This window comes from Pseudoliparis swirei, chromosome 20 (genome assembly GCF_029220125.1).
Source record: "Pseudoliparis swirei isolate HS2019 ecotype Mariana Trench chromosome 20, NWPU_hadal_v1, whole genome shotgun sequence".
In the NCBI taxonomy this organism is placed as follows: Eukaryota; Metazoa; Chordata; class Actinopteri; order Perciformes; family Liparidae; genus Pseudoliparis; species Pseudoliparis swirei.
In genome coordinates this window covers 27,685,508-27,710,507 of record NC_079407.1, presented here as the reverse complement: position 1 = coordinate 27,710,507, position 25,000 = coordinate 27,685,508, and the positions used below count along the sequence as shown (strand labels likewise).

Genomic DNA, 25,000 nt, shown 5'->3' with positions numbered 1-25,000 from the left:
ACCGACGCAACAAGTGGAACGAGGGAGACACAGTGGATGTAAAGGGAGCATAGGAAAGGAGGAGTGAGGACACAGTGGATGTAAAGGGAGCAGAGGAAAGGAGGAGTGAGGACACAGTGGATGTAAAGGGAGCAGAGGAAAGGAGGAGTGAGGACACAGTGGATGTAAAGGGAGCATAGGAAAGGAGGAGTGAGGACACAGTGGATGTAAAGGGAGCAGAGGAAAGGAGGAGTGAGGACACAGTGGATGTAAAGGGAGCAGAGGAAAGGAGGAGTGAGGACACAGTGGATGTAAAGGGAGCATAGGAAAGGAGGACTGAGGACACAGTGGATGTAAAGGGAGCAGAGGAAAGGAGGAGTGAGGACACAGTGGATGTAAAGGGAGCAGAGGAAAGGAGGAGTGAGGACACAGTGGATGTAAAGGGAGCAGAGGAAAGGAGGAGTGAGGACACAGTGGATGTAAGGGAGCAGAGGAAAGGAGGACTGAGGACACAGTGGATGTAAGGGAGCAGAGGAAAGGAGGAGTGAGGACACAGTGGATGTAAGGGAGCAGAGGAAAGGAGGAGTGAGGACACAGTGGATGTAAAGGGAGCATAGGAAAGGAGGACTGAGGACACAGTGGATGTAAAGGGAGCAGAGGAAAGGAGGAGTGAGGACACAGTGGATGTAAAGGGAGCAGAGGAAAGGAGGAGTGAGGACACAGTGGATGTAAAGGGAGCAGAGGAAAGGAGGACTGAGGACACAGTGGATGTAAAGGGAGCAGAGGAAAGGAGGAGTGAGGACACAGTGGATGTTTGAGTATCTCTCTGCATTTAAATGTGGGCTGTATTTCACACGCTATAATATATATCTATAATATATATATATATATTTTCTATATAATATATATAATATTTATATTTATTATATATATAATATATAATATATATAATAAATATTTATATATTCTAACCAAAAAAAGACGTACATGCTCAAACTGTAGAGTAAATGTTTCTGTCTTCTATCTTCAATCATAATGTTCCATTGGAATTGTGTGTGTGTGTGTGTGTGTGTGTGTGTGTGTGTGTGTGTGTGTGTGTGTGTGTGTGTGTGTGTGTGTGTGTGTGTGTGTGTGTGTGTGTGTGTGTGTGTGTGTGTGTGTGTGTGTGTGTGTGTGTGTGTGTGTGTGTGTGTGTCCTTCCTCCTCAGGAGTTGAATGTCCTCCGTCCTAAAGCCGGTTTCCGTCTCTGGCTCACAGCTGAAGTTCATCCCCGGTTTCCTCCCATCCTGCTGCAGTCCAGCCTGAAGATCACCTACGAGGTCCTCACACACTCACTCACACAGGCACACACACAGAGACACTCACACAGACACACAGAGACACACACTCACACAGAGACTCACAGAGACACACACACACAGAGACACACACTCACACAGACACACACACACACAGACACACGCGCACACAGAGACTCACAGAGACACACACAGAGACACACACATACTCACAGAGACACGGACACACATTACTAGGAAGTGTCTATGTCATGGGAGCTCGTCCTTTATCCCAGACATACCTGTCCTAGTGTTTGTGTCGCACCTTTCTAGTTCATTATTTTATTAGCTGAAGTCCCGTTAGCTGACGACTTAGCGACCTGCTAAACACGACGTGAAACAAACGGTTAAAAACGTACAAACAGAATAATAAGACATTAAAGTTTAGTGGAGCTCCAGGATGTCCAAGAGGATCAGACGACCACGACAGGAACATGTGGAGGAGTTAAGGTCACGAGGTTAAGGCCACGAGGTTAAGGCCACGAGGTTAAGGTCTTTATCGGCTGCCAGCTGGAGCACCTGGAACAGGTGGTGGAGAGGAGGACGTTGAAGAAACTGCTGTCCATATTGGACAACCCGGACCACCCTCTCCACCCGGACCACCCGGACCACCCTCTCCACCCGGACCACCCTCTCCACCCGGACCACCCGGACCACCCTCTCCACCCGGACCACCCTCTCCACCCTCTCCACCCGGACCATCCTCTCCACCCTCTCCACCCTCTCCACCCGGACCACCCTCTCCACCCGGACCACCCTCTCCACCACCTCCTACAGGGCCAGAGGAGGACTTTCTCCAGACGTCTCCTCACGCTGCCACAAGGACAGATACAGGAGAACCTGCCGACGGCTATGAGGCTCTACAACAGATCACCTCTTGCCAGATCCTAGTGCAATAACTACACACATTTCATTTATTTACACTACACATACACACACTTTGCATTTACACTACACACATACACACACATTTCATTTTTATTTACACTACACACATACACATACTTTGCATTTTGCACACTGTCTATATTTAATATTTTAATATTTAATTTAATTTGTCATTAGTATTGTATTGTGTATTGTGTATGCATATATGTTGTATATATACATATATATTTTATTTTATATTTTACTTTGTATACTTCTTGTATACATCTATATCTTTCATCCCTGTTTTTTATATTTTATTTTTTATTCTCGTGTGTTTAGTTTATTGGTGCTGCTACTGCGACGACAAATTTCCCATTGGGGATTAATAAAGTATTTATCAATCTATCTATCTTTAAGGGTTTAAAGGACACATACCTGGATGAGCTGCATGGACAAATAACTCTCTCTCTCTCTCACTCTCTATATATATATAGATATATATATATCTATATAGATATATTTATATATATATATATATCTATATAGATATATATATTTATAGATATATATTTATAGATATATGTATGTGAACCCATAAAATATATATATATTTATATATATATATATGAACCCAGATTCAAGGTATCCAGCCCCCTCGCGTCACTATAACAGATTTATTTCTGTATTTCGTGTTTTCCCTTTAGCGTCTCTTTCTCTGTAACCTCTCACCACGCAGCTTCTGTGCACCTAGAACACGGCTTTGTTTAGACGCTGTGAACATGAACATGTGATCTCAATACAAACCTTCTCTTCCCTCTCTTCTTCCTCTCTTCTTCCTCTCCAGGCTCCTCCCGGGTTGAAGAAGAATCTCCTGAGAACATACGAGTCGTGGAGCCCGGAGCAGATCAGTAAAGGTCGGCTCACATGTTTCTGCTCTGTATCAGGAAAGCATTTCTTACTCCACATGCTACATGTGAGCTAACAGCGCTAACATCAACCATGTGAGCTAACGGCTCGAGCATCGTGTGTGTGTGTGTGTGTGTGTGTGTCTGTGTCTGTGTGTGTGTGTGTGTGTGTGCAGGAGGCGTCGTGTCCCGGGCCCAGGCCCTGTTCTGTCTGGCCTGGTTCCATGCAGTGTGCCAAGAGAGGCGCAACTACATACCACAGGTAAGACAACAACAACACACAGGACAATACACTCACAGTGCTGTCGGACTAGTCCAGGTTGGGAATGAAGACAACAAATAAACTAACCGGACACGCTTCTGTTTTCTAAAAAAAGTTATAGAAAAATCATAGAAAAGTTATTGAAAAAATTATAGAAAAGTTTTAGAAAAATTATAGAAAAGTTAGAAAAAAGTATTAGGAAAGTTATAGAAAAGTATTAGGAAAGTTACAGAAAAGTGATAGAAAAGTATTAGGAAAGTTTTAGAAAAGTATTAGGAAAGTTGTGGAAAAGTTCTATCACAGTTCTCCATTTGAACATTTTGAGACGAGGCTGCACGTGATGCTCGCTGCAGTTTGCTGCTCCATGTTTGTCGTCACAGGTCAGGAGAATCTGAGGCTCTGCTTGAGACAGCCCTCTCATATATATGTGTATATATATACACATATATATATATATGTGTATATATACATCCACACATATGTGTAACTCCCCCCCCTCTGCTCCTCCAGGGCTGGACTAAGTTCTATGAGTTCTCCATGTCGGACCTCCGCGCTGGCTTTGAGATCATCGACAGGCTCTATGAAGGTAGGAGGCTTCTTATTACTTAACATTCATATCTTTACACGCGACTCCTTCCTCCCTCTCACTTCTCCTCCTCGTCTCCAAGGAGGTGAATCCTTGGAGTGGGAGTTTGTCCGCGGCCTGCTGGAGAACGCCATCTACGGCGGGCGGGTGGACAACCCGTCTGACCTCCGCATCCTGCGCTCCTACCTGGAGCAGTTCTTCTCCGCTCGCCTCCTCTCGGCCGGCCAGAGGAAGGGAGGAGGAGGAGGAGGAGGAGGAGGAGGAGGAGGAGGAACGCGCTTCTTCCCGCTGCAGATCAACCTCCCAAACTCCTGCTCGGTGTTGGTATGTTGTCAGGATGACTCCCCCTCTCCCTTACTCCTCCCCCTCTCTCTGTCTATCCCTCTCTCTCAGGTCATACATGTACAGTGTGTGTTATACGTGTGTGTGTGTGTGTGTGTGTCCAGGACTACCGCAGTGTGATAGAGAACCTGCCAGAGGACGACCGACCTGCATTCTTCGGTCTGCCTGCCAACATCGAGAGATCCTCCCAGAGAATCATCAGCTCCCAGGTACACACACACACACACACACACACACAACACACCTGTACAGGTACCATCTGAACTCTCTTTGCACGTCGATGTTGTCCGGTAACTTTTTCTTCCCAGTCTGACAGTTTATGACTTTATTATTATTATGACTTTATTATTGTTATTATTGTTATTATTACTATTATTATAACTTTATTATTATTATTATTATGACTTTATTAAAGCAGCTGCTGCCTGGTGGTAATTTCTTGAGATACGGAATAATCGTAATGTATTTAAATCCTGATACCTTTGAACTCCAAAGCACATCAAACCTCCACCCTCAGCTACCTCCACACACACACACACACACACACACACACACACTTTCCCTCCTGTGCAAATAAGATAAAGCTGGTGTTGGTAAAGAGTTCTCCTGGACCAAATAAAAGCAATTCATCACACGCTTAGCCTTCCTCACTCACACACACACACACTCACACTCACTCACACACACACTCACACACACTCACACACACTCACACACACACTAAGCTAGATACAGGCCAGAAGCTGAGCGTGTTTGATTCGGTGTTGTTTTCATATTTTGTAATAATTCTCATGGTAAATGCATCTCTCACATCATTCGGGCCCCTGCTCTGCTGACCAGATGAGTGACGTGTGTTCCTTGACCTCAGGTCATCTCCCAGCTGCGCGTCCTGAGCCGCTCGGTGGCCACGGGGTCAAAGTTCGACCGGGAGCTGTGGTCCAACGGGCTCTCGCCGGTTCTGCTCCTGTGGAAGAAACTCAACCAGGTCAGTTGATGAGCCCCTAGCGCCCCACCTGCAATGCCTTGGTGCCCCACTCTCTCTATATATATAAATATATATATAATGTGTAAATATATTATATGTTCTCTCTCTCTCTCTCTCTCTCTCTCTATATATATATATATATAATGTGTATATATATATATATATATTATATGTTCTCTCTCTCTCTCTCTCTATATATATATTATATATTATCTCTCTCTCTCTATATATATATTATATATTATCTCTCACTCTCTCTATATATATTATATATTATCTCTCTCTATATATATATATATATATATTATCTCTCTCTCTATATATATATTATATATTATCTCTCACTCTCTCTATATATATTATCTCTCTCTATATATATATATATGTATCTCTCTCTCTATATATATATTATATATTATCTCTCACTCTCTCTATATATATTATATATTATCTCTCTCTCTATATATATATATATATATATTATCTCTCTCTATATATATATATTATCTCTCTCTCTATATATATATATTATCTCTCTATATATATATTATATATTCTCTCTCTCTATATATATATATATATATGTGTATCTCTCTCTATATATATATATAGATGTGTATCTCTCTCTCTCTATATGTGTATCTCTCACTCTCTCTCTCTATATATATATATATATGTATCTCTCTCTCTCTCTATATATATATATATTATCTCTCTCTCTCTATTTACACTACCGTTCAAAAGTTTGGGATCACCCAGACAATTTCGTGTTTTCCATGAAAACTCACACTTTTATTTATCAAATGAGTTGCAAAATGTATAGAAAATATAGTCAAGACATTGACAAGGTTAGAAATAATGATTTGTATTTGAAGTATTACTTTTTTTCTTCAAACTTTGCTTTCGTCAAAGAATGCTCCTTTTGCAGCAATGACAGCATTGCAGACCTTTGGCATTCTAGCTGTTAATTTGTTGAGGTAATCTGTTGACATGTCACCCCACGCTTCCTGAAGCACCTCCACAAGTTGGATTGGCTTGATGGGCACTTCTTGGACCATACGGTCAAGCTGCTCCCACAACAGCTCAATGGGGTTGAGATCTGGTGACTGGCCACTCCATTACAGACAGCAAGCTGCCTGCTTCTTCCCTCAATAGTTCTTGCACAATGTGGAGGTGTGCTTTGGGTCATTGTCCTGTTGGAGGAGGACATTGGCTCCAATCAAGCGCTGCCCACAGGATATGGCATGGCGTTGCAAAATGGAGTGATAGCCTTCCTTATTTAAAATCCCTTTTACCTGGTACAAATCTCCCACTTTACCAGCACCAAAGCAGCCCCAGACCATCACATGACCTCCACCATGCTTGACAGATGGTGTCAGGCACTCTTCCAGCATCGTTTCACCTGTTCTGCGTCTCACAAATGTTCTTCTGTGTGATCCAAACACCTCAAACTTGGATTCATCTGTCCAGAACACCTTTCCCAATCTTCCTCTGTCCAATGCCTGTGTTCTTTTGCCCATACCAATCTTTTCTTTTCATTGGCCAGTCTCAGATATGGCTTTTTCTTTGCCACTCTGCCTAGAAGGCCAGCATCCCGGAGTCGCCTCTTCACTGTCGGCGTTGACACTGGCGTTTGGGTACCATTTAAAGAAGCTGCCAGTTGAGGACCTGTGAGGCGTCTATTTCTCAAACTAGAGACTCTAATGTACTTGTCTTCTTGCTGAGTTGTGCACCGGGGCCTCCCACTTCTCTTTCTGCTCTGGTTAGAGCCCGTTGGTGCTGTTCTCTGAAGGGAGTAGTACACACCGCTGGAGGAAATGTTCAGTTTCTTTGCAATTTCTCGCATGGAATAGCCTTCATTTCTAAGAACAAGAATAGACTGGCGAGTTTCACAGGAAACCTCTTTTTTTCTGGCCATTTTGAGAGTCTTATCGAACCCACAAATGTGATGCTCCAGATAATCAACTAGCTCAAAGGAAGGCCAGTTTTATAGCTTCTCTCATCAGCAAAACAGTTTTCAGCTGTGCTAACATAATTGCACAAGGGTTTTCAAGGGTTTTCTAATCATCCAATTAGTCTTCTAAGGCGATTAGCAAACACAATGTACCATTAGAACACTGGAGTGATCGTTGATGGAAATGGGCCTCTATACACCTCTGGAGATATTTCATGAGAAACCAGACGTTTCCACCTAGAATCGTCATTTACCACATTAACAATGTATAGAGTGTATTTCTGATTGATTTAATGTTATCTTTATTGAAAAAACAGTGCTTTTCTTTGAAAAATAAGGACATTTCTAAGTGACCCCAAACTTTTGAACGGTAGTGTATATATATTATCTCTCTCTCTCTCTCTATATATATATATTATATATTCTCTCTCTATATATATATATATATATAAATTATCTCTCTCTCTCTATATATATATATTATCTCTCTCTATATATATATATATTATCTCTCTCTCTATATATATATATTATCTCTCTCTCTATATATATATATATTATCTCTCTCTCTCTCTATATATATTCTCTCTCTCTCTCTCTCTCTATATATTATATATTCTCTCTCTCTCTATATATATATATATTATCTCTCTCTCTCTCTATATATATATATATTATCTCTCTCTCTATATATATAATTATATATATTATATATCATCTCTCTCTCTCTCTATATATATATTATCTCTCTCTCTCTCCCCCTCTGAATGATTGAGTGAGTTGATGCCCTCGTCTCTCGCCCCCTGTAGATCTAATCTGCCTCTGACTGCTTTCCATTAACGGCCCTGTGTCGGTCACGAGCCCCTCTGTGTGTGTGTCTGTGTGTCTGTGTGTGTGTAAAGGTGAATGTGCATCCCACACATACACACTTACAGTAGACGTGTTAACTAACAAACACACACACACTTACGGACATTGAGCTAACGGACGTTGAGCTCCGGAGCCTCAGGGGAGCCGCAGAGATACGGGGCAATTTAGGGAAATAATTAAAGAAACAGGGGTAGCCCGCTGAAGCACAGCAGCCGTTCCACAGAGTAAAGTCTCAGTCAGCGTGGCTTCAGATGGTGTCACTGTATCAACGCTCCAGTGAGAGTCATAAAGCGACGCTGAGACACTTTATGACACGAGGCTCCTCAAAGAACCACCAGCATCTCTTTATATTTGCTGCATTGTGATGTCGAGCAAAGATCCCCTTTCTCCTCCCCCTCTGCACCTCCTCCTCTTCCTGTCTTGTAGATATTGTCTGAACTTGATTCTATGAATCTATCTTTCTAACACATCAACATGTCCGCCAGGGTTCCACTCTGATCCACCAGAAGGTGGCGGCGCCGACCGAAGGGGAGGAGTCACCGGTCCTGTCCTTCATCGCCCTGGAGCAGTTCAACGCCATCTGCTTGGTGCAGGTGTGTCAGAGAACCATAAGAAGTGCTATTAATAACGATTACATCGTCAAAAACTGAACATTTGTAATTTGATTAAATAGAATAGGACATGCAGCTTGCATTATAAATGAGTTAAGATATATCACATGTTAAGAGCTTTAGTAAATGGTCTTTGCTTCATGGAGATGAGGGAACAGTTTTAATGTAATTCACCTCCTGCAATCCGGTATGCTGCTTGTTGTGTCGGTATGCGTTAAAGCCACATGTGCACTGAATACTTCAGTACATAATAAGATGAAAATAAGAAGCCTGATCGATCAATGTCACGATGAACCGGTTCCCATCAATCAGAAGACGAGATGTCAGATCACAGCCCAGGTACCAACGCGCTGGAATATCGTCACGGTGTGTTCACTAAACTGTAAATGTTGTCGCAGAGTATTCACCATTCCCTGGCGGCGCTGAGCAAAGTCATCAGAGGGACCCAACTGCTCACTCCAGAGGTCCAGAGACTGGCCGCCGCCCTCCTCAATCAAGAGGTAAGAGACGTGCAGAAACTGTCCACTTCCCTCCTCAATCCTCGAGGTAGGAGAAGTCCAGAAACTGTCCACTCCCCTCCTCAATCCTCGAGGTAGGAGAAGTCCAGAAACTGTCCACTCCCCTCCTCAATCCTCGAGGTAGGAGAAGTTCAGAAACTGTCCACTTCCCTCCTCAATCCTAGAGGTAGGAGAGGTCCAGAAACTGTCCACTTCCCTCCTCAACCCTAGAGGTAGGAGAGGTCCAGAAACTGTCCACTTCCCTCCTCAATCCTAGAGGTAGGAGAGGTCCAGAAACTGTCCACTTCCCTCCTCAATCCTAGAGGTAGGAGAGGTCCAGAAACTGTCCACTTCTCTCCTCCATCCTAGAGGTAGGAGAAGTCCAGAAACTGTCCACTTCCCTCCTCAATCCTAGAGGTAGGAGAGGTCCAGAAACTCTCCACTTCCCTCCTCAATCCTAGAGGTAGGAGAGGTCCAGAAACTGTCCACTTCCCTCCTCAATCCTAGAGGTAGGAGAGGTCCAGAAACTGTCCACTTCCCTCCTCAATCCTAGAGGTAGGAGAGGTCCAGAAACTGTCCACTTCCCTCAATCCTAGAGGTAGGAGAAGTCCAGAAACTCTCCACTTCCCTCCTCAATCCTAGAGGTAGGAGAGGTCCAGAAACTGTCCACTTCCCTCAATCATAGAGGTAGGAGAAGTCCAGAAACTGTCCACTTCCCTCCTCAATCCTCGAGGTAGGAGAAGTCCAGAAACTGTCCACTCCCCTCCTCAATCCTCGAGGTAGGAGAAGTCCAGAAACTGTCCACTTCCCTCCTCAATCCTAGAGGTAGGAGAGGTCCAGAAACTGTCCACTTCCCTCCTCAACCCTAGAGGTAGGAGAGGTCCAGAAACTGTCCACTTCCCTCCTCAATCCTAGAGGTAGGAGAGGTCCAGAAACTGTCCACTTCCCTCCTCAATCCTAGAGGTAGGAGAGGTCCAGAAACTGTCCACTTCTCTCCTCAATCCTAGAGGTAGGAGAAGTCCAGAAACTGTCCACTTCCCTCCTCAATCCTAGAGGTAGGAGGTCCAGAAACTCTCCACTTCCCTCCTCAATCCTAGAGGTAGGAGAGGTCCAGAAACTGTCCACTTCCCTCCTCAATCCTAGAGGTAGGAGAGGTCCAGAAACTGTCCACTTCCCTCCTCAATCCTAGAGGTAGGAGAGGTCCAGAAACTGTCCACTTCCCTCAATCCTAGAGGTAGGAGAAGTCCAGAAACTCTCCACTTCCCTCCTCAATCCTAGAGGTAGGAGAGGTCCAGAAACTGTCCACTTCCCTCAATCCTAGAGGTAGGAGAAGTCCAGAAACTCTCCACTTCCCTCCTCAATCCGAGAGGTAGGAGAAGTCCAGAAACTCTCCACTTCCCTCCTCAACCCTAGAGGTAGGAGAAGTCCAGAAACTCTCCACTTCCCTCCTCAATCCTAGAGGTAGGAGAAGTCCAGAAACTGGCCACTCCCCTCCTCAAGCCTAGAGGTAGGAGAAGTCCAGAAACTGGCCACTCCCCTCCTCAAGCCTAGAGGTAGGAGAAGTCCATAAACTTTCCACTTCCCTCCTCAATCCTAGAGGTAGGAGAAGTCCATAAACTTTCCACTTCCCTCCTCAATCCTAGAGGTAAGAGAGGTCCAGAAACTTTCCACTTCCCTCCTCAAACCTAGAGGTAGGAGAAGTCCAGAAACTGGCCACTTCCCTCCTCAATCCTAGAGGTAGGAGAAGTCCAGAAACTGGCCACTTCCCTCCTCAATCCTAGAGGTAGGAGAAGTCCAGAAACTCTCCACTTCCCTCCTCAACCCTAGAGGTAGGAGAAGTCCAGAAACTGGCCACTCCCCTCCTCAATCCTAGAGGTAGGAGAAGTCCAGAAACTGGCCACTCCCCTCCTCAATCCTAGAGGTAAGAGAGGTCCAGAAACTTTCCACTTCCCTCCTCAATCCTAGAGGTAGGAGAAGTCCAGAAACTCTCCACTTCCCTCCTCAATCCTAGAGGTAAGAGAGGTCCAGAAACTCTCCACTTCCCTCCTCAATCCTAGAGGTAGGAGAAGTCCAGAAACTGGCCACTTCCCTCCTCAAACCTAGTGGTAGGAGAAGTCCAGAAACTGGCCACTTCCCTCCTCAATCCTAGAGGTAAGAAAGGTCCAGAAACTCTCCACTTCCCTCCTCAATCCTCGAGGTAGGAGAAGTCCAGAAACTGGCCACTTCCCTCCTCAATCCTAGTGGTAGGAGAAGTCCAGAAACTGGCCACTTCCCTCCTCAATCCTAGAGGTAAGAAAGGTCCAGAAACTCTCCACTTCCCTCCTCAATCCTCGAGGTAGGAGAAGTCCAGAAACTGGCCACTTCCCTCCTCAACCCTAGAGGTAGGAGAAGTCCAGAAACTCTCCACTTCCCTCCTCAATCCTAGAGGTAAGAGAGGTCCAGAAACTGGCCACTTCCCTCCTCAATCCTAGTGGTAGGAGAAGTCCAGAAACTGGCCACTTCCCTCCTCAACCCTAGTGGTAGGAGAAGTCCAGAAACTCTCCACTTCCCTCCTCAATCCTCGAGGTAGGAGAAGTCCAGAAACTGGCCACTTCCCTCCTCAACCCTAGAGATAAAAGGGAAAACACTGATATACAGGCACTTTGTAGATTAGCAGTGGGAAGTGAATCTCTCTCTCCACTACATTGTTTTAGAGGTCTTCAACTTCCCCATACGGTGATGAAGATGAGTCATCTTCATCACAGTCACACACACACACACACGTCAGTGTTCAGAGCTGACTTTTACTGTGAACATCTATCAAGCGCTGCATGTGTCCTCAGACACGAGGACAAAGGGGTCGTGATGAGGCGGAGATGCATAATCATCCCGTCGCTTCTTCCACGTCGGTAATCTCCCGAGGGCGGACTCCTTCTCCTCTGCTTTCCTCCTCGCTCTTTGTAAATGAATCAGCAGGCTTGAACTCTCTCTCTCTCTCTCTCGCTCTCTCGCTGCTCTCTCTCTCTCTCTCTCTCTCGCTTCGTCTCATGTTTTCCTCTTTCTTTTCCTGGTCTCTCTCACCCCTCAAAAATATTCATTCACAACAATTAGCTCTAATACCAAAGCTGTGAAGTGTGGTAGCTACCAGTTTGGGGCTTTGTGGTTATAGTTGACCGTATTATATAATACAGGATGTGGAAAATCAATCTGAATTCACCGAGGTGACAACTTGCAAAATGATGGTCTGTACATTCATTCATATTTCCGTGCAATGCATTATAAAAGACGACATTCCTCACAAGAAAGAGCATTTAAACTCGATATCCACTGTCACTGCATCACTGCCCAGTCTCCTCACCTTCCTCCAGCCGCGCTCACACTGAACCTCGGCCTGTTCGCCAGAAACAGATTAAAACATGAATGATCTCCATGTTTCTTTTGAAGCATCCATCTGGCACGAGTTTCCCCAACGGAGGAAACCTGGCGCTGCATGGCGCCGTTCTCCAGAAACCACTCGATGCTCCAGCTCCCCTTCAAACCGTTGAGCACTTATCTCGACTCAATTCTACAGAGCACGGTTCTCTTTAGAACCCGTTTGAAGTCGGGTTGGGCGCCGACAACCGGTGCCGATACGGTCAGAGTAGCACCGCAGCGTTGATGAGAGTATCGCATTCATAAAAGTAGGACAACAAATAATGAATTAGCCATTATAACCATGTTTATATATGTTTATAACTCGTAGCTCGACCCGTGTGTTCTGGTAACGCTTGACATCTCTTAGATTTGCTCGCAGCAGAATCTGGAACCCGACGCCGTCCGTAACGCTCGATGTAATTGATCTTCACCGCCAATAATATCAGAGAGGACCGAGCGGCTCGCCGTCTCCAACCGCCTGGCCCCACGAGCCCGGACCGCTAACGAGTCTCCTTGAGAAACCAGCCGCTGACGGGATTCATGTATTTGGGAGATGTTGTCAGAGCGTGGCGGGACGAGTCATGAGATCCTCGGGAGCGAGCCGAGCATCGGAGGAGAGGCGCCGTCTCCCGTCGGAGGATGATCACCGTGACGACGTGAGCGCCGGCTCTTTGATTAAAGGTTCATCGTCTCCGGCGGCGTTGGACCTTTCGCTCATAATTAGCTCGTCGATAACGAGCGGCGACCTCATAGGATGAGACGAATCACAGAAATGACCAAACATTGCAGTTCCTCCATTCGCCACTTGGGGTACATTTGTTTTCTAGCACGATTAACACTGATATACAAACACACTTCAGCCTGTGTGCTCGTCTACACACACAAATACACACACACAGCGGGAAGGTAAATGACTGGTTACTGTTATAGACCCACACACACACACAGCGGGTAGGTGACTGACGGGGAGGCGTGCAGCTGGGTGGCGTGCGCGGCCCACGTTATTTACATTATGAATTTCAGGGTTGATGAACGTGTGCAGAAGGTGGAGGTGTGTGGAGGTGGAGGTGTGTGTGTGTGGAGGTGTGCTCGTCTCCACGCCTCACCTGCTCCACGCGTCTCACTCTGATCAGACGCTCGTCTGCAGAGAAGAAAAACTGCGTTTGTCTCCCCCTCGGGGGATGTTGTTGTTATTGTTGTTGTTTCCAAATCACTGAAGCGGTAAACAAACAAAAGCTCCCAGAGACAGAATGTGTCTCTGCGGCTCCAGAGCGAGACGGCGCTCGCGGCGGCGAGGACTCACCGCTTATCAGCGTCTCGCTTCATTGAGACACGTGTTCCGTGAGACGGGGACTCACGAGCACCTCATTTGCATATCTGCCGACTCTGACCTGTAGAAGGCGATGTCACCGATGACATCACAGGAAACACGGCCATCGGTGGGAGTGAAGGACGTGATGAGGGACGTGCACCGTGTATATTATGGGATGGTTTCAAGGTGACCCAGCAGCCTTTAGAGGGGAGGGGGGGCATGCACCGACGCTCTAGGGGACGCTCTGGAGACGCTCTAGGGGACGCTCTGAAGACGCTCTAAGGGACGCTCTGGAGACGCTCTAAGGGACGCTCTAGGGGACGCTCTGGTTGATGCTCTGGAGACGCTCTGGAGATGCTCTAAGGGATGCTCTGGAGACACTCTAGGGGACGCTCTGGAGACGCTCTAAGGGACGCTCTAGGGGACGCTCTGGAGACGCTCTAGGGGACGCTCTGGTTGATGTTCTGAAGACGCTCTAAGGGACGCTCTGGAGACACTCTAGGGGACGCTCTGGAGACGCTCTAAGGGACGCTCTGGAGACGCTCTAGGGGACGCTCTGGTTGATGCTCTAGAGATGCTCTGGAGACGCTCTAGGGGACGCTCTGGTTGATGCTCTTGAGACGCTCTAGAGACGCTCTGGAGACGCTCTGGTTGATGCTTTGGTTGATGCTCTGGAGACGCTCTGGTTCACACCACCGGGACGTTCTACACATTAAGTGACTTTCAGCCACTCGAGACACGTCGAGCATCTTTTTGGGCGTCCTTGATAAACGTCTCCACCGCGGCTCGGCGGCGCTCGTGGACAGGAAGTGAAGAGAGGATCAACGCATTACCGACGGCAGCCGGACATCTCATGTTCTCATGTTCTCATCTCTCATGTTCTCATCTCTCATGTTCTCATGTTCTCATCTCTCATGTTCTCATGTTCTCATCTCTCATGTTCTCATCTCATGTTCTCATCTCTCATGTTCTCAAGTTCTTATCTCTCATGTTCTCATGTTCTCATCTCTCATGTTCTCATCTCATGTTCTCATCTCTCATGTTCTCAAGTTCTTATCTCTCATGTTCTTATCTCTCATGTTCTCATCTCTCATGTTCTCATCTCTCATGTTATCATCTATCATGTTCTCATCTCATGTTCTCATATCATGTTCTCATCTATCATGTTCTCATCTCTCATGTTCTCATCTCTCATGTTCTCATCGCATGTTCTCATCTCATGTTCTCATGTTCTCATCTCATGTTCTCATCTCTCATGTTCTCATCTCTCATGTTCTCATCTCTCATGTTCTCATCTCATCTCTCATGTTCTCATGTCTCATGTTCTCATCTCATGTTCTCATGTTCTCATCTCATGTTCTCATCTCTCATGTTCTCATGCTGTGTTTTTATTGAGGTCACAAATAACTCTCGTTCCTCTCGCTGCATCCCTCTCAGTGTCCTTCAACGTGGCAGAATAAGTGGGAGGGGCCTGAAGAGCCGATGCTGTACCTCAGAGCCGTGGTGACGCGGGCGCTCGCCATTCAGGTAACACACACACACATGGAATAAGACTAACACACACTTTGTTTTTAGCTGCTGAAAAAAACTTTCTTTCGTGTAATCTTGAAACTAAACCTTTTGGAATCTGTTATTTTGAAAGCTGGTTTAGTTGAACATAGTTAACTTGGTTCACTTGGTTTAGTGAATCTTGAAACGCTCCTGGGAGCCTCCACCAGGGGTTGGTAGGCGCATGGAAAACCTGGAAAAGTCATGGAATGAAAAAAATTGTTATTTCTAGGCCTGGAAAAGTCCTTGGAAGAAAAAAATTTAATCACAAAAGTTTGGGAAAAGTCATGTAAATGTTATAAATTCATTATGTTAATTTACGTAGAAATAATAATAATTAAATAAATAATTTAAAAGAAAGATGCTCAATATATCAGCCGGCGTACGCTCTCGCTAACTGAACTGTTTGGTTGCCATAGCAACGGCAGCTCAGCGATAATCCTCCGTCATGTACGCACGCCGGGACTTCATGTTCGGTGATGGACATTTGGTTTCAAGTCGTGGGAATCCCATTGGTCGACACCCTGCTGTGAACTCTTAAAGGAACAGTGTCACCAGTTTTCAGCATTAGCAAAATGTGTTTTCTACTTTAATATTACACAAGGACTTCATCTGAGCCTCGGCCCGAGGACCAGGGTCAAGTACTTTTGGGCTCCGGAGAAACATTCTGTCTGTGTTGAAAAAACACTTTGACTAAAAAACTACAATGTTGTTGTTTGAAAAGTGTCTCAATAAATAAAAAAGCACAATATTGTATAAAAGCGCGAGGTTCCAGGAAGTGTTGGCGCCCCTAGTGGCGGGTCCAGGAAATACACTCCTCTCCACTGTGTCTGCCCGAACGCCAACTCAGTGTGTTCTGGCAGACGAGGAAACACACACTCACACACACACACACTCACACACACACACTCACACACACACACACACACACACACACACACACACACACACTCACACACACACACTCACACACTCACACACACACACACTCACACACACACACACACTCACACACACACACTCAGACATTATTTATTTTTATAAGAATTCAGTGCCAAGTGGACAGCGTCAGCGCTGCCTGTCTACCATCTGTTGTGTGTGTGTGTGTGTCCATCTGTGTGTGTCTATCTGTGTGTGTGTGTGTGTGCGCTCCATCTGTCTCCATGTCTCCTGCTCCGTCCTCAGCTGTCTGTCCCTACGTCCTGAGTGATGTCTCCATGTCCTGTTAGCCAATCAGCCTCATAAAGGAAGCACGGCATCCCAGACGAGCAGGACGACCTTGAACACACGCACACACACACACACACACACGCACACGCACACGCACGCACACAGTATGCACAGTGTGTCTGTTACTGTCTCCGTGTGGTGCTGGCTCTCATTTGTTTTCTCTCCACAGGATCCATAATGGAGATCAGACGTGTTTTTATTATTTATTATTTATTATTTATTCGTCAGCAAAATAGAAATCACGACGAGGGTCCAAAAAAACTGCCGATTGGTTAAAATAAACAGAAATGCCAAAATAAATGTGTATGTATATAAATATATCTATATATATATATATTTATATTTATATGTAGATATATATATATATTTATATATAGATATAAATATATATATGTGTATATATATATTTATATATATATTTATATGTGTGTGTCTCTGTGTGTGTGTGTGTGTGTGTGTGTGTGTGTGTGTCTCTGTGTATGTGTGTCTCAGGGCTGGGTGCAGCGGGCCTCCTCTTCCTCTCTCCTCTCTGATCTCTTGGATCTGTCGGAGCTCTTCCACCCGGACACCTTCCTCAACGCCCTGAGGCAGGAAACGGCCCGGTGAGACACGAGGTCATGTGACCGCGAGTACGCACGCCTTATCAACAACAACAAAAACAACAACAACACAACGTGTGTGTGTTCCAGGTCTATGGGTTGTTCCATGGATAGTTTGGTGTTTGCCTCATCGTGGAGGAATCCTATTGGACAAGCCAAGCTCCAAGTCCAGGTAGAGCTACACACACACACACACAGAGACACACACAGACACACACAAACAGAGAGAGAGAGAAAGAGAGAGAGAGAGAGAGAGAGGGTGTTTAAAACGAGGCTGCAGCTGCAGGAAGGGAAACTCAGACAGCTGACAGAGGAAGAGAAAGAGATAATTGTTGTGAAGCGCACACACACAGAGACACACACAGAGAGACACACACACACACAGAGACACACAGAGACACACACAGACACACACACACAGAGAGAGACACACACACAGAGCTGCTCTCTCTCTACGTCTTCAGTCGCTACTCTGTTTCTCTTTGTTTCTCTCTCTCCGTCTCCTTTTCATCCCTCTTTCTTTATATCTCAGGAGTCTTTTCTCTCTCTTTAATCTGTTGTTCATAATCTCTCCATCTCTCATTTATTCTCCTCACTTGACTCACTGTGTTCTATTCTCCTCTTCACCTCCTTCAGCCTCTCTCGTTCCCTCTTCACCTCCTTCTCTCACGTCTCTCTCGTTCCCTCTTCACCTCCTTCTCTCACGTCTCTCTCGTTCCGTCTTCACCTCCTTCTCTTCTGTCTCTCTCGTTCCCTCTTCGCCTCCTTCTCTCACATCTCTCTCGTTCCCTCTTCACCTCCTTCTCTCACGTCTCTCTCGTTCCCTCTTCACCTCCTTCTCTCACGTCTCTCTCGTTCCGTCTTCACCTCCTTCTCTTCTGTCTCTCTCGTTCCCTCTTCGCCTCCTTCTCTCACATCTCTCTCGTTCCCTCTTCACCTCCTTCTCTCACGTCTCTCTCGTTCCCTCTTCACCTCCTTCTCTCACGTCTCTCTCGTTCCGTCTTCACCTCCTTCTCTTCTGTCTCTCTCGTTCCCTCTTCGCCTCCTTCTCTCTCGTTCCCTCTTCGCCTCCTTCTCTCACGTCTCTCTCGTTCCCTCTTCGCCTCCTTATCTCACATCTCTCTCGTTCCCTCTTCACCTCCTTCTCTCACGTCTCTCTCGTTCCGTCTTCACCTCCTTCTCTCACGTCTCTCTCGTTCCCTCTTCGCCTCCTTCTCTCACGTCTCTCTCGTTCCCTCTTCACCTCCTTCTCTCACATCTCTCTCGTTCCCTCTTCACCTCCTTCTCTCACGTCTCTCTCGTTCCCTCTTCACCTCCTTCTCTCACGTCTCGTTCCCTATTCACCTCCTTCTCTCACGTCTCTCTCGTTCCCTCTTCGCCTCCTTCTCTCACATCTCTCTCGTTCCCTCTTCACCTCCTTCTCTCACGTCTCTCTTGTTCCCTCTTCACCTCCTTATCTCACGTCTCTCTCGTTCCCTCTTCACCTCCTCTCACGTCTCTCTCGTTCCCTCTTCACCTCCTTCTCTCACGTCTCTCTCGTTCCCTCTTCGCCTCCTTCTCTCACGTCTCTCTCGTTCCCTCTTCGCCTCCTTCTCTCACATCTCTCTCGTTCCCTCTTCACCTCCTTCTCTCACGTCTCTCTTGTTCCCTCTTCACCTCCTTCTCTCACGTCTCTCTCGTTCCCTCTTCACCTCCTTCTCTCACGTCTCTCTCGTTCCCTCTTCACCTCCTTCTCTCACGTCTCTCTCGTTCCCTCTTCACCTCCTTCTCTCACGTCTCTCTCGTTCCCTCTTCACCTCCTTCTCTCACGTCTCTCTTGTTCCCTCTTCACCTCCTTCTCTCACGTCTCTCTCGTTCCCTCTTCATCTCCTTCAGCCTCTCTCGTTCCCTCTTCACCTCCTTCTCCAACGTCTCTCTCGTTCCCTCTTCACCTCCTTCTCCAACGTCTCTCTCGTTCCCTCTTCACCTCCTTCTCTCACGTCTCTCGTTCCCTCTTCACCTCCTTCTCTCACGTCTCTCGTTCCCTCTTCACCTCCTTCTCTCACGTCTCTCTCGTTCCCTCTTCACCTCCTTCTCTCACGTCTCTCGTTCCCTCTTCACCTCCTTCTCTCACGTCTCTCTCGTTCCGTCTTCACCTCCTTCTCTCACGTCTCTCTCGTTCCCTCTTCGCCTCCTTCTCTCACGTCTCTCTCGTTCCCTCTTCGCCTCCTTCTCTCACGTCTCTCTCGTTCCCTCTTCACCTCCTTCTCTCACGTCTCTCTCGTTCCCTCTTCCCTCCTTCACGTCTCTCTCGTTCCTCTTCCCTCCTTCTCTCACATCTCTCTCGTTCCTCTTCACCTCCTTCTCTCGTCTCTCTCGTTCCTCTTCGCCTCCTTCTCTCACATCTCTCGTTCCCTCTTCACCTCCTTCTCTCACATCTCTCATTCCCTCTTCTCCTCCTTCTCTCACGTCTCTCTCGTTCCCTCTTCACCTCCTTCTCTCACGTCTCTCTCGTTCCCTATTCACCTCCTTCTCTCACATCTCTCTCGTTCCCTCTTCACCTCCTTCTCTCACGTCTCTCTCGTTCCCTCTTCACCTCCTTCTCTCACGTCTCTCTCGTTCCGTCTTCACCTCCTTCTCTTCTGTCTCTCTCGTTCCCTCTTCGCCTCCTTCTCTCACGTCTCTCTCGTTCCCTCTTCGCCTCCTTCTCTCTCGTCTCTCTCGTTCCCTCTTGGCCTCCTTCTCACATCTCTCTCGTTCCTCTTAGCCTCCTTCTCTCACGTCTCTCGTTCCCTCTTCACCTCCTTCTCTCACGTCTCTCTCGTTCCTCTTAGCCTCCTTCTCTCACATCTCTCGTTCCCTCTTCACCTCCTTCTCTCACGTCTCCCTCGTTCCCTCTTCACCTCCTTCTCACATCTCTCTCGTTCCCTCTTCACCTCCTTCTCTCACGTCTCTCTTGTTCCCTCTTCACCTCCTTCTCTCACGTCTCTCTTGTTCCTCTTCACCTCCTTCTCTCCGTCTCTCTTGTTCCCTCTTCACCTCCTTCTCTCACGTCTCTCTTGTTCCCTCTTCACCTCTCTTTTCTCTCTCTCGTTCCCTCTTCATCTCCTTCAGCCTCTCTCGTTCCCTCTTCACCTCCTTCTCCAACGTCTCTCTCGTTCCCTCTTCACCTCCTTCTCTCACGTCTCTCTCGTTCCCTCTTCACCTCCTTCTCTCACGTCTCTCTCGTTCCCTCTTCACCTCCTTCTCTCACGTCTCTCGTTCCCTCTTCACCTCCTTCTCTCACGTCTCTCTCGTTCCGTCTTCACCTCCTTCTCTCACGTCTCTCTCGTTCCGTCTTCACCTCCTTCTCTCCTGTCTCTCTCGTTCCCTCTTCGCCTCCTTCTCTCACGTCTCTCTCGTTCCCTCTTCGCCTCCTTCTCTCACGTCTCTCTCGTTCCCTCTTCGCCTCCTTCTCTCACGTCTCTCTCGTTCCCTCTTCGCCTCCTTCTCTCACATCTCTCTCGTTCCCTCTTCGCCTCCTTCTCTCACGTCTCTCGTTTCCCTCTTCCCTCCTTCTCTCACGTCTCTCGTTCCCTCTTCACCTCCTTCTCTCACGTCTCTCGTTCCCTCTTCACCTCCTTCTCTCACGTCTCTCTCGTTCCCTCTTCGCCTCCTTCTCTCACATCTCTCTCGTTCCCTCTTCACCTCCTTCTCTCACGTCTCTCTCGTTCCCTCTTCACCTCCTTCTCTCACGTCTCTCTCGTTCCCTATTCACCTCCTTCTCTCACATCTCTCTCGTTCCCTCTTCACCTCCTTCTCTCACGTCTCTCGTTCCCTCTTCACCTCCTTCTCTCACGTCTCTCTCGTTCCGTCTTCACCTCCTTCTCTTCTGTCTCTCGTTTCCTCTTCGCCTCCTTCTCTCCGTCTCTCGTTCCTCTTGCCTCCTTCTCTCTCGTCTCTCTCGTTCCTCTTGCCTCCTTCTCTCACGTCTCTCTCGTTCCTCTTGCCTCCTTCTCACGTCTCTCTCGTTCCCTCTTCGCCTCCTTCTCTCACGTCTCTCTCGTTCCCTCTTCACCTCCTTCTCTTCTGTCTCTCTCGTTCCCTCTTCGCCTCCTTCTCTCACGTCTCTCTCGTTCCCTCTTCGCCTCCTTCTCTCTCGTCTCTCTCGTTCCCTCTTCGCCTCCTTCTCTCACGTCTCTCTCGTTCCCTCTTCGCCTCCTTCTCTCACGTCTCTCTCGTTCCCTCTTCGCCTCCTTCTCTTCTGTCTCTCGTTCCTCTTAGCCTCCTTCTCTCACGTCTCTCGTTCCCTCTTCCTCCTTCTCTCACGTCTCTCTGTTCCTCTTCACCTCCTTCTCTCACGTCTCTCGTTTCCCTCTTAGCCTCCTTCTCTCACATCTCTCGTTCCCTCTTCACCTCCTTCTCTCACGTCTCTCGTTCCTCTTCCCTCCTTCTCTCACGTCTCTCTCGTTCCCTCTTCCCCTCCTTCTCTCCGTCTCTCTCGTTCCTCTTTCCCTCCTTCTCTCCGTCTCTCTCGTTCCTCTTAGCACCTCCTTCTCTCACGTCTCTCTCGTTCCCTCTTCCTCCTTCTCTCACTCTCTGTTCCCTCTTCTCCTCCTTCTCTCACGTCTCTCTCGTTCCCTCTTCACCTCCTTCTCAGCTCTCTCGTTTCCCTCTTCACCTCCTTCTCCACGTCTCTCGTTCCCTCTTCACCTCCTTCTCTCACGTCTCTCTTGTTCCCTCTTCACCTCCTTCTCTCACGTCTCTCTTGTTCCCTCTTCACCTCCTTCTCTCACGTCTCTCTCGTTCCCTCTTCATCTCCTTCAGCCTCTCTCATTCCCTCTTCACCTCCTTCTCCAACGTCTCTCTCGTTCCCTCTTCACCTCCTTCTCACGTCTCTCTCGTTCCCTCTTCACCTCCTTCTCTCACGTCTCTCGTTCCCTCTTCGCCTCCTTCTCTCACGTCTCTCTCGTTCCCTCTTCGCCTCCTTCTCTCACGTCTCTCTCGTTCCCTCTTCGCCTCCTTCTCTCACGTCTCTCTCGTTCCCTCTTCGCCTCCTTCTCACGTCTCTCGTTCCTCTTAGCCTCCTTCTCTCACGTTTCTCTCGTTCCTCTTCACCTCCTTCTCTCACGTCTCTCTCGTTCCTCTTCGCCTCCTTCTCTCTCTCTCTCGTTCCCTCTTCGCCTCCTTCTCTCACGTCTCTCTCGTTCCCTCTTCACCTCCTTCTCTCACGTCTCTCTTGTTCCCTCTTCACCTCCTTCTCTCACGTCTCTCTTGTTCCCTCTTCACCTCCTTCTCTCACGTCTCTCTCGTTCCCTCTTCATCTCCTTCAGCCTCTCTCGTTCCCTCTTCACCTCCTTCTCTCACGTCTCTCTCGTTCCCTCTTCACCTCCTTCTCTCACGTCTCTCTCGTTCCCTCTTCGCGTCCTTCTCTCTCTCTCGTTCCTCTTCACCTCCTTCTCTCACGTCTCTCGTTCCTCTTCACCTCCTTCTCTCACGTCTCTCTCGTTCCTCTTCACCTCCTTCTCTCCACGTCTCTCGTCGTTCCTCTTGGCCTCCTTCTCTCACGTCTCTCGTTCCTCTTAGCCTCCTTCTCTCCGTCTCTCTCGTTCCTCTTCACCTCCTTCTCTCACGTCTCTCTCGTTCCCTCTTCACCTCCTTCTCTCACGTCTCTCTCGTTCCCTCTTCGCCTCCTTCTCTCACGTCTCTCTCGTTCCCTCTTCGCCTCCTTCTCTCACGTCTCTCTTGTTCCCTCTTCGCCTCCTTCTCTCCCGTCTCTCTCGTTCCCTCTTCCCCTCCTTCTCTCACCTCTCTCTCGTTCCTCTTCTCTCCTTCTCCCGTCTCTCTCGTTCCCTCTTCACCTCCTTCTCTCACGTCTCTCTCGTTCCCTCTTCACCTCCTTCTCTCACGTCTCTCTCGTTCCCTCTTCACCTCCTTCTCTCACGTCTCTCTCGTTCCCTCTTCACCTTCTCCAACGTCTCTCTCGTTCCTCTTCACCTCCTTCTCTCACGTCTCTCTCGTTCCTCTTCACCTCCTTCTCTCACGTCTCTCGTTCCTCTTCACCTCCTTCTCTCACGTCTCTCTCGTTCCTCTTCACCTCCTTCTCTCACGTCTCTCGTTCCTCTTAGCCTCCTTCTCTCCGTCTCTCGTTCCCTCTTCACCTCCTTCTCTCACGTCTCTCTCGTTCCCTCTTCGCCTCCTTCTCTCACGTCTCTCGTTCCCTCTTCGCCTCCTTCTCACATCTCTCTCGTTCCCTCTTCACCTCCTTCTCTCACGGCTCTCTCGTTCCCCCTTCACCTCCTTCTCTCCGTCTCTCTCGTTCCTCTTGGCCTCCTCTCACATCTCTCGTTCCTCTTCACCTCCTTCACTCACGTCTCTCTCGTTCCCTCTTCACCTCCTTCTCTCACATCTCGCTCGTTCCTCTTCACCTCCTTCTCTCACGTCTCTCTCGTTCCCTCTTCACCTCCTTCTCTCACGTCTCTCTCGTTCCTCTTGCCTCCTTCTCTCACGTCTCTCTCGTTTCCTCTTCACCTCCTTCTCTCATCTCTCTCGTTCCTCTTCACCTCCTTCTCTCACATCTCTCTCGTTCCCTCTTCACCTCCTTCTCTCACATCTCGCTCGTTCCCTCTTCACCTCCTTCTCTCACGTCTCTCCTTCCCTCTTCACCTCCTTCTCCCGTCTCTCTCGTTCCCTCTTCGCCTCCTTCTCTCACGTCTCTCTCGTTCCCTCTTCGCCTCCTTCTCTCCCGTCTCTCTCGTTCCCTCTTCGCCTCCTTCTCTCACGTCTCTCTCGTTCCCTCTTCGCCTCCTTCTCTCACGTCTCTCGTTCCCTCTTCGCCTCCTTCTCTCACGTCTCTCTCGTTCCGTCTTCACCTCCTTCTCTCACGTCTCTCTCGTTCCCTCTTCGCCTCCTTCTCTCTCTGTCGTTCCCTCTTCGCCTCCTTCTCTCACGTCTCTCTCGTTCCCTCTTCGCCTCCTTCTCTCACGTCTCTCTCGTTCCCTCTTCGCCTCCTTCTCTCACGTCTCTCGTTCCCTCTTCACCTCCTTCTCTCACGTCTCTCTCGTTCCCTCTTCACCTCCTTCTCTCACGTCTCTCTCGTTCCCTCTTCGCCTCCTTCTCTCACGTCTCTCGTTCCCTCTTCGCCTCCTTCTCTCACGTCTCTCTCGTTCCCTCTTCACCTCCTTCTCTCACGTCTCTCTCGTTCCTCTTGCCTCCTTCTCTCACGTCTCTCTCGTTCCTCTTAGCCTCCTTCTCTCCCGTCTCTCTCGTTCCCTCTTCACCTCCTTCTCTCACGTCTCTCTCGTTCCCTCTTCACCTCCTTCTCCAACGTCTCTCTCGTTCCCTCTTCACCTCCTTATCTCACGTCTCTCTCCCTCTCTCTCGTTCCTCTTCCTCCTTCTCTCGTCTCTCTCGTTCCTCTTCACCTCCTTCTCTCCGTCTCTCTCGTTCCCTCTTCACCTCCTTATCTCACGTCTCTCTCGTTCCCTCTTCACCTCCTTCTCTCCCGTCTCTCTCGTTCCCTCTTCGCCTCCTTCTCTCACGTCTCTCGTTTCCTCTTCGCCTCCTTCTCTCCCGTCTCTCGTTCCCTCTTGCCTCCTTCTCTCACGTCTCTCGTTCCCTCTTCGCCTCCTTCTCTCCGTCTCTCTCGTTCCTCTTCCCTCCTTCTCTCACGTCTCTCGTTCCTCTTCACCTCCTTCTCTCCGTCTCTCTCGTTCCCTCTTCGCCTCCTTCTCCCGTCTCTCTCGTTCCCTCTTCGCCTCCT

At 48.1% G+C, this 25,000-nt stretch overlaps 1 protein-coding gene across 1 annotated transcript in view; it reads left to right on the top strand.

The window, feature by feature from the left end:
- The window catches only part of LOC130211343 (cytoplasmic dynein 2 heavy chain 1), a 121,925-nt gene that overhangs the window by 93,494 nt on the left and 3,431 nt on the right, over positions 1-25,000 (top strand). The window contains exons 83-94 of the mRNA XM_056442082.1: positions 1,188-1,298; positions 3,031-3,100; positions 3,268-3,353; positions 3,864-3,939; positions 4,022-4,263; positions 4,386-4,490; positions 5,150-5,266; positions 8,576-8,683; positions 9,100-9,201; positions 15,341-15,430; positions 17,174-17,283; positions 17,371-17,452. Of these exons, the coding sequence (XP_056298057.1) occupies positions 1,188-1,298; positions 3,031-3,100; positions 3,268-3,353; positions 3,864-3,939; positions 4,022-4,263; positions 4,386-4,490; positions 5,150-5,266; positions 8,576-8,683; positions 9,100-9,201; positions 15,341-15,430; positions 17,174-17,283; positions 17,371-17,452 (1,299 nt within the window). The remainder of the gene's footprint in view (positions 1-1,187; positions 1,299-3,030; positions 3,101-3,267; positions 3,354-3,863; positions 3,940-4,021; positions 4,264-4,385; positions 4,491-5,149; positions 5,267-8,575; positions 8,684-9,099; positions 9,202-15,340; positions 15,431-17,173; positions 17,284-17,370; positions 17,453-25,000) is intronic.